Source organism: Solanum verrucosum, unplaced genomic scaffold (assembly GCF_900185275.1).
Source record: "Solanum verrucosum unplaced genomic scaffold, falcon-dt-bn FXZP01000129.1, whole genome shotgun sequence".
Classification (NCBI taxonomy): Eukaryota; Viridiplantae; Streptophyta; class Magnoliopsida; order Solanales; family Solanaceae; genus Solanum; species Solanum verrucosum.
In genome coordinates this window covers 567,051-576,990 of record NW_026020333.1, presented here as the reverse complement: position 1 = coordinate 576,990, position 9,940 = coordinate 567,051, and the positions used below count along the sequence as shown (strand labels likewise).

Sequence of the window (9,940 nt, the reverse complement as noted above, 5' to 3'; positions counted from 1 at the left end):
TATACTATCGCTTGTCGGAACCATTTCCTTCGGCACAATATCACTAGCTTAAACTATTTTCCATCATCTTCATATAGTATCACTTGCCAGAACCATTTCCCTTTGGCCCAATATCACTAGTTGGAACCATTTCTCATCGGCTTTATGTAGTATCACTTGTCGGAACCATTTCCCTTTTACACAATACCTCTACCTGGAACCATTTCCCATTGGATTTATCTAGTATCAGTTGTCGGAACCATTTCCCTTCGGCACAATATCGTATTACATGTCTCATCATGGTGTACAAAAAATGAATGCAAATAAGCAATTTCATACCATAAAGAAGAGACAATAAACTCAAACAATTCAAACATTTTATAAGATATTTTCACTCAAGTCCTCAAAAATCCCAATTTGAGGATTATTTTGAGGTATATAATTTAACTTAGAGGAAATACATAGTTACCCCATGGAACTTGTACCCTTTTTTTTAAGTAGACACCTTAAGTTTGCGGGGGTCCTATTACCCCACGAAACCATCCAAAAGCATAATAAATACATCATTTTAACCCGTTTCAAACCCATCAGTGTTGTCACGCAGGTTGGGCGCGTCAAGGAATAAAAAACCAACATCCAACCAATGTTAAAATGCCATGTGGCATTCCCAATTTGAATTAGCTTCTTCATTAAATAGACCACCTTCCTAAAATTCTCCATTGTTAGCCATTGGAGATCTGCAATTTCTCATTTTAATTACTTTTTTGTTGTTTAAAATCTGTGAAATCAATTTCCTGTGATTAGGTTTTGAGGGAGAGATTTCAAATGCAAGACAAACGAAATACGCATCAAACAATATAAAATAAACTAACGACTAATCACTACAAAATTCACTTACAATGTAAAATAAACTTTTTCTCAAAGATTTTTCAAATAACTAACCTTTGAGCCTTCACTTCTTTGTTCCGACATCACTATTCAACAAATTTCAACCATCAATGTTACCAACTAGCTTCGCCTCATGAAGTTTCTTAGGGTTTTGATCGGTCAAAGAGAGAGAGACGAGGGTAGGTGAAAGTGAAATGGGTTGGGAATTTCTTAGGGTTTGGGTTATGGGTTAAAAAATGAATGGGTTAGGATAAAACCCGGCCTTTGTTAAATGGGTTGGAGGTGTGGCACACGCTCTTGGATTGAGAGCACTGATGGTGAAAAAATGATGTATTTGTTGTGCTTTTGGATGATTTCGTGGGGTAATAGAACCCTTGTAAAGTTAAGGTGTCTACTTAAAGAAACGTATAAGTTCCATGGGGTAATTATGTATTTCCTGTTTAACTTATTACTACTTTAACTAATTAATGGAAACGTCAATCATAATTACTTTAGAAACTTGCATAGATTTCTTTAATCTTTAATTTTAATTTATAGGTCAAATACATTGTTATATATATATGTTTTATTTTTTTCTCAAAAAAACAGAAGAAAGAAGATTATAGTCATTGTCATTGATACTCACGCACAACAGTCAACACGTGTACAATAGAATTAGTATATACTATGAATCTACAGACCCTTCTCCAATTAGTATAAGTTCTTCAAGAAGTAAAAATTCTATAAAGAAAAAATGTTGACAATGAACTTCTTACCATTAATTTCCCGACTTTTAATTTTTAACTATTTTAGAGAAAAATATAAGCCATATCATTTAATTAAAAAGAAAATACTCAATAACCGAAAAAATAAAAATAAAGCGAGATATATATACTAAAAACCATAAATATTATTGATTTAAAGGGTTATAATGAGCCAAACTCTTGACCCTTAAAATTCAATATTGCTGAATGTAATACATAATTTAACTAAACAGACAGAAACTAAATTTATGATTTGCATTAAATCCTTTAGCTAATTTTCATCATCCATAGAAGTATCACCTTGAGGATCATCATTATCGATCATGTTGATCATCTGCAATCTTAAACCATCAAAAATAAGTAAAATTGTAAAAAAATCAAATTAGTCGACAATAAGGTGAAATAAAATATTAGAGGCATAATACATAATAAATATATCTTTTAATTTGGTTAGAACTGACATATATACCCTCCAACTTTAGGTGTGCACAAGTAGACGCTTGAACTTGTATAAAACCAAATAAGTAAACACAAAATTGTCATGTACTATGCCACGTACGACACCGCATAACACAAAATTGTCATGTAGGACATCACATAGGACGGTTGTGTCTATTTATTTAGTTTTACACAAGTTTGATAGTCTACTTCTGCACACTCAAAATTGAAGGGCATAGATGCCGATAGAAACTGAAATAAATGACATGATTATGTATTATAACCAATAAGAAAAGAGGATTAAAATACTTACATGTTCCATATTCATGTCCTCATCAAATTCAGCAACACCATCCTCCATTGGATCATCATTAACATCAACCAAAACTAAGCTTTCAGTATAGTCGATAAAATTCATAGCATACTCCTCATCTTGTATGTTGAAATCAAGGAGTTGATTAGTGTTGTAATCATAGCTAAATATGTTGCCATATTTATCTTTGATTATAATTTGTCCATTTTTTGTAAAAGCCAAAGGATATTGAATTGGCATGCCTGATACAATAATTGTTTGACAAGTCCAAGAATTCATTTCACCATACTCCTCCATTGTCCAAATGTAGCAAGGTTGTTCCCCTGGCCCATACCAACACTTGACTGGATAAGATCTAAGAAATCCAAGTTTACCTCTAAATTCACCAAGATATATAGATTGATTAATCTCCTCTCCATCATAAAATATTGGACATTCAATATATTGAAATGTTTCATCCCCCATATGAAATGTCAAAATAACCATTTTATTTTCATAAGTGTTGCTCTTAATAGCCTTCCAATGCAAATATTCATTAACAACAACTCCTGAAAATAAATCAAGTCTATTGTAGCAAAAATCATGACTCAAATCAAGTGTTTTCCAAACCTTGGTATTTAGTGAAAATATCTCAGCCCTACACTCAAAATCATATTCACCATAATTATATTCTTCAATTAACCAAACATGATCAATAAATCCAATACGAACAACCTTAAAATCATTGGTCCTTTCATGATAACCAAATCCTATACACATTTTTCTAAATTGAAGCTCAGAATCATCACTATAAATACTTGAAGGGGGAAGGATCAAGTACTTGTTTATAGATGGATTAGTCAAATATATAGTATGACCCTCAGGATTAATATTTTCAAAACAAATTAGACCATTAACTGAACCCACAATACAATTCAACATGTTTGGTGAGTCAAAAGAGACTCTTAACATAGACTCATAGTGAGAAGTTTTTTGATTAAACAACATGAAAGTTTTTTCATAATTGTTTTCGATATACGTACATAGAACATAATTTTTTCCTATTTTAATCAATGTTTCAAGATGCTCCTTGATGAATTTTTTACTTTTTATCAAGGCATGCAAAGATTTACAAGTAACAAGGAACTTGATTAGTTCTCTAGGAGGGAGAAACAAAAGAATTGAGATAATGATATCAAAAGATAAAGAAGGTAGATACATGTTTAACAAGTATACACACAATGATTGAAATTCACAAAAGGAATAAACGAATTTTTGGGAAAGGATGTAAAAAATATTCTATGCAACTTAGATTCTTCTTTTTTACTAGATTTTTCTTGCAGAAATATTCAAGAAAAGAGAAATGAATATGGCATGGAAGACTTTAAATTTTCTGCTGTATATATAGGGAGAGTTGTCTATAAATTCAAGTAATATGGGCCGAATTATTTGTTGAGTTTTAAAAGTTGTGAGTGGAAAATAAAGAGTTGTGTCATTTATGAAGAATTGTGAATTTTCTGAAAAGTTGTGACTTTTGTTAAGAATTGCGACTAATCTAGAAAGGTTATGACTTTTATGAAAGGTTGCAACTTTTCGAAAATGTTGTGATTATTCCGAAAGGTTGTGACTTTTACGAAGGATTGCTACTTTTCGGAAATGTTGTCACTATGCTGAAAGGTTGTGTCTTTTACGAAGAGTTGCAACTTTTCAGAAATGTTGTGACTATTCTGAAGGGTTGTGACATTTTCAAAGAATTGTGACCTTTCCGATAAGGCACAATAATCACCTTTTAACATTACCCTTTGTTATTTATAAATAGAGGGGTTTCGTCTTATTTTAAAGTCAAATTTTCTGAACTTCTTCTTATTCTGCACAAACAAATTCTAGTGTATTTTATTGCCTTTGAGGGTTTCACTTACATAGTGATTTTAGGTACCAATACACGCCGGTGAGCAAGATTGTTCTATCATGTAAGGATAAATTCCATCAACCTCGGATACTTGAGGAGAATAATTTTCGTAAGGACACACTATGTATTCAGTGGGCTTGATTTTCTTCTTTTCCATATTATTTCTATTTTGTTGCAGATATCTTCGTTGTTTCTTACGAAGTTCTGCAAAGTTATTGTTCTAACTATTTTAATGATATAGATAAACAACAATCTTATGGAAATTATAATAAATTTGTTATTGTTATTCAATCTATATTCGTCTTATAACTTATAATTTGTTTGGAGAGATTTTTGGATTGAGGCACGACAAATTTTAAAAGTCATTGTCATGGTATTTATATGATTCTGCTGTGTCCAAGTAAGTACATTATAAATAAATCTTAAACCTTTTTTTTTTCAGTATCTTGGTGAAATTAAAGATCATTAAGTAAAATAATGTGTTATTGGGTTAATAGTTTTAACAAACTATTTTCTAATGTTTATTATCTGTTGTGATAAAATTTGGTAGAGAAATATTGTGTGTATTACATCCAATATTGAAGGCATCTTTCAATGATCTTAATTCAACGACGTACATGGCAAGACACTTTTCTTTGGAATGGATCATTTATTTTCTAAATTTCCTGATTTTCTTTTAATTCTAATAGTTTAGATAATGAGAAAATGAGGGGAGAAATAGGTTTTTGAATCTTGTTTACAATCAAAAAAATTGTACAAAGGTAGACGTCCTTTGATAGGTATTGTTCGCAATAAATTTCCATAAGCGCTGAAAATTGACTGCAAGCAAAACAAATAAAAGAAAAATGTGATTTTTATCAATGAATCGTTGTGAGTACAATTCTGTTGTTCTCTTGATTCTCTCTCCTAAGCTTCTACAAGATTTGAGGGCCTTCAATAGCGTACTTCTCAAATTGTTGGATGATGTAGACCTCCTTGAGATGTTGTCGATCTCCGGGAACGTCGGAAAGCGCTTCTCCGTTTCAAGTCGATCTTCGAGAAGAACTCCGTTTATCATTCCTTCGAAGTGCTATGCAGTTGATGTTGTAGCTTTCTCCAATTGTAGAATGCTTATTGAAGAGTTTTCTTGATGCCCCTTAGAATGTCATGTCCATCCCCTATTTATAGTTATTGGGGGTGGACAAGGTTGCATATGATTGGCCAAAGGATGTCATTTTGACACTTAGTTTTGATTCAAATTTCGTATGAATTTAATCCAATAAAATTTATGTGTCTACAAATGCCCCTTACTTCGAGACTTGTCGACGTGCAGGCTTGCCGAAGTTTGGCGACAAGACTTGAAGTACTCATGAATGTGTTTTCATATTTTCGAGACTTCTCTACTGCAGGCTTGTCGAAGTTGATGACGAGAGTTGAAGTGTTCATGAATGCATATTCATTTTTTGAGACTTCTCGACGTATAGACTTGCCGAATTTTGACAACGAGAGTTGAAGTCTTCATGAATGTGTTTTGCTTGACTCTGTTTCTTGCGATGAGACAAGTTGCATGGTAGGGTCATGTGCAACTCCATTTGGATGTGCTCCTAAGGACTTGTTATTTCAATCCACTCGAGGGAAGATATGGAGGACTCTCGAGAGATGGATAAGAAAATTAATGTGACAAAGTTGTATGAATTTTAAATTCAAAAAACTTTCACCATAGACTTGAATACAAATTTGGACACCAACACTTAGGGTGTCACACAAGTCCTCAAAGTTGAATTTAAAATAAAAGAACATAACTTGATTTGCTTCTCTTTTTTTTTGCAAACTTACAACTTGGAAACAAATGGTAATTTAATAATCACACCAAATTTTCTTTCCTTTGCTTGATTTTGCAAGAATATCTTAGGACTTATTGTTTTCCTTTGGGGTGATAGCAACTTCCATTTAGATGAGTTAGAATTGATATGATTTCCTTCTACCAATTTTACCAAAGCTTTCCTTGTACAAGAAATAAAAATTGTTCAAAGGAACTTCTATATAAGAATCTCCCATGTACAAAGGATTGATCAAAGAATCATTGAAAAAAAATAATTCTCCTAATCAAATCAATGTGGAACTCCAAATTTGGTGTCTTCTTTTCTCAATTTCGTGCAGTCCCACCAAAATCTGGTTTCCTTAGTGTAGAAATGTTCAAATGACAAGCGGCTTAGTTTGGAAGAAATGAGATTTGTAGTACTGTGATTTATCCAAAAATCAGCGTTAAACACCGTTGTGATTAACAGGAATCAATCTTTGAAGTTGGTCGTCAACTCTGACAATTCTTCTATTAATTATGTGCAATCTCGTCAAAATGTCCTTTACTTGGTGTAGAAGCATTCAAACGATGAGAGACTTGATTATGGAGAAACTAGACTTCTAGTACTACGACATATCAAAAAATCAACATTAAAAACCTTCAAGATTGACTGGAATCAAATTCTGAAATCAGATCCCAAATCTGGCAGTTCTTCTCACAGCTATGCGCAATCTCGCCAAAACATCATTTTCTTGGTGTAGGAGCATTCAAACGATGATAAGCTTGTTTCTGGAGAAACTAGACTTCTAGTACTACGACATATCCAAAATTCAACGTTAGAAACCTTCCGGATCGACAGTAATCAATTTTTGAAGTTGGATCCCAAATCTGGACGTTCTTCTCACAGCTATGCGCAATCTCGCCAAAACATCATTTTCTTGGTGTAGGATCATTCAAACGATGAGCGTTCTGATTCTGGGGAAACTAGACTTCTAGTACTATGACATATCAAAATAATCAACTCTAGAAACCTTCCGTATTGACGGGAATCAAATTTTGAAGTTGGACCCCAAATCTGGCAGTTTTTCTCACAGCTATGGACAGTCCCGCCAAAACATCCTTTTCTTTGTGTAGAAGCTTTCAAATGAAGAGCGGGTTGATTCTTAAGAAAATAGACTCGTATTACTGTGGCATATCCAAAAACCCATTTCAAACTCTTCTTGAATTGACAGAAAATGATTATTATTATTTTTGAAGTTGGTCTTCAAATTTTGCCGTTTTCTTCACGGATTTGTGTCTTTTGGATTTTTCTTGTTTCTATTTATTGAAGGTAATGGTTGCGGATGATTTTTATTTATGTATTCAAATGTTTCTTAAGAACAGGAGATTGATGCTCAGGATCCAATTTGCCCGTAATTCAAAGCTTCATGTTATTAGCAATGCTATGTCGAACAATATTGTTGTACTGCTGCTCATGTTTGGCAAGCCATATTGAAGGGTCATGCACTGACTACATGTGTTATCAGAAGTAGATCAACCAAGAAAAATTGAAAACTTCGTGCAGTTGGCACCGATGGCTTCATTTTTTTTTTGGTTTCAGGTTTCCGAAAGAGCCTAAATCACTTAGAAGTTGCACAAGTTGTTCATATGATTAGCGTGGAACCACTCATCTAATCCTAGCAATGTTGGCAGAAAACTCACTCGACGCATTCACCTTCCTTGCAGCCTTGGTGAAGAAAACTTGCCACCTCCATTTTCACCCATTTTTTGCGGCTCCACGAGAGAAACATTTGGAGTACTTTCATTTCATTTTCGACGAGAAAGTACCTGACGTGAGGATGGCGAGAGAAACACTTGTTGTAGGCCTCCAAACATCAACAAACTAGATTGCGGAAATCTCGTTGTTCAAGCTTTACTGTGGATTGACATCTTCCTCTCAATTTGGAGAAGATCTTGGACAAATCTTCTGACTTCTTGGGAGGCACATGGAGCTCGAATTCTTACACTTTGTGATTCCAACTTTGCACATCTTTGAAAATATATTTATTTTTGAATGTGGGAGCCATGAAATTGCAATACACTTGATCCAAGAGAGATAGAACTTAACGTCTTACAATATGTCAAAGTTTCATATCAAAATTTCTTCCACATTGTTCAGGATTAAATTTTGAAGTTGCTTTTGACTTGTGATATCTCTTTCGCAGCTTTGCACGATTATGGTAGAAAATTAATACCTTGAAGTAGGAGTAGTGAAATCATGAACTTCTTCTTTCGTCGGAAAAAAACTGAAATAACTACAGTATGTGTAAAAATCATGGCCAATGAGTATATGGATTAGTACAAATATCGCTTCAAAGTCAGGTCACAATTTTGTCTTTCTCGGCTTTTCAGTTCCGCGCGTCTGTAGTATAAAATTCATAACTCAAATTGGGAGTATTGAAATCATGATTTTCTTCTTCTGTTAGAAAGACGACTCAAATAACTACATAATGTATACAAATCACGGCCAAAGACTTTGTGGATTGGTACAGATATCGCTTCAAAGTCAGCTCACGATTCTGCCTCTCTCAACTCTTCAGCTTTGAGCGACTTTGGGAGAAAATCAATAACTCGGCATAGGAGCCTCGAAATGATGCGATTCTTGCACGCGTTTCCGAAATAACTTGGCGTAGGTTTACGAAAGAGCCTAAATCACTTAGAAGTTGCACGTGTTGTTCATATGATTGGCATGGAACCACTCATCTCATCCTAGCAATGTTGGCAGAAAACTCACTCGACGCATTCACCTTCTTTGCAGCCTTGGTTAAGAAAACTTGCCACCTCCATTTTGTTCCATTTTTTGCGGCTCCACCAAAGAAATATTTGGAGTACTTTCATTTCATTTCCGACAAGAAAGCACCTGACGTGAGGATGGCGAGAGAAACACTTGGTGTAGGCCTCCATACATCAACGAACTAGATTGTTTGATAATCTCATTGTTGAAACTGTAGTGTGGATTGACATCTTCCTCTCAATTTGGCGAAGATCTTGGACAAATCTTCTGACTTCTTGGGAGGCACATGGAGCTCGAATTTCTTACACTTTGTTATTCCAACTTTGCACATCTTTTCGAATGTGGGAGCCATGAAATTGCAATAAACTTGATCCAAGAGAGATAGAACTCAACGTCTTACAATATGTCAAAGTTTCATATCAAAATTTCTTCCACATTGTTCAGGATTAAATTCTGAAGTTGCTTTTGAATTTTGATATCTCTTTCGCAGCTTTGCACGATTATGGTAGAAAATTCATAACTTGGAGTAAGAGTAGTGAAATCATTAACTTCTTGTTTCGTTGGAAAAAAACTCAAATAACTGCAGTATGTGTAAAAATCACAACCAATGACTTTATGGATTAGTACAAATATCGCTTCAAAGTCAGGTCACAATTTTGTCTTTCTCGGCTTTTCAGTTCCGCGCGTCTGTAGTATAAAACTCATAACTCAAAGTGGGAGTATTGAAATCATGATTTTGTTCTTCTGCTGGAAAGACGACTCAAATAACTACACAATGTATAAAAATCACGGCCAAAGACTTTGTGGATTGGTACATATATCGCTTCAAAGTCAGCTCACGATTCTGCCTCTCTCAACTCTTCAGATTTTAGCGACTTTGAGAGAAAATCAATAACTCGGCGTAGGGGCCTCGAAATGATGCAATTCTTGTTTCTTTGGAAGCATAACTCATAGACGTATAACATATGTTAAAAACACAGCCAAAAGGATTCCAGATTAGTACATATATATTTTCTAAGTTAGCTCAAATTATGCCTCGCTCAACTTTTCATCTTTGAACAACTTTGGGAGAAAATCAATAACTTGGCGTAGGAGCATCGAAATGATGCGATTCTTATGTCATTGGAAGCATAACTCA

General features: G+C 34.1%; 1 protein-coding gene across 1 annotated transcript; it reads right to left on the bottom strand.

The window, feature by feature from the left end:
* Nucleotides 1-1,881: 1,881 nt before the first annotated feature.
* LOC125836826 (uncharacterized) lies at nt 1,882-3,120 on the bottom strand. Its single transcript, XM_049515986.1, has 2 exons — nt 2,362-3,120; nt 1,882-1,944 (listed from the first exon to the last, which is right to left on the bottom strand). Exons 1-2 carry the CDS (start codon nt 3,118-3,120, stop codon nt 1,882-1,884), a joined length of 822 nt encoding a protein of 273 aa, XP_049371943.1.
* Between the last annotated feature and the right edge of the window lie 6,820 nt (nt 3,121-9,940).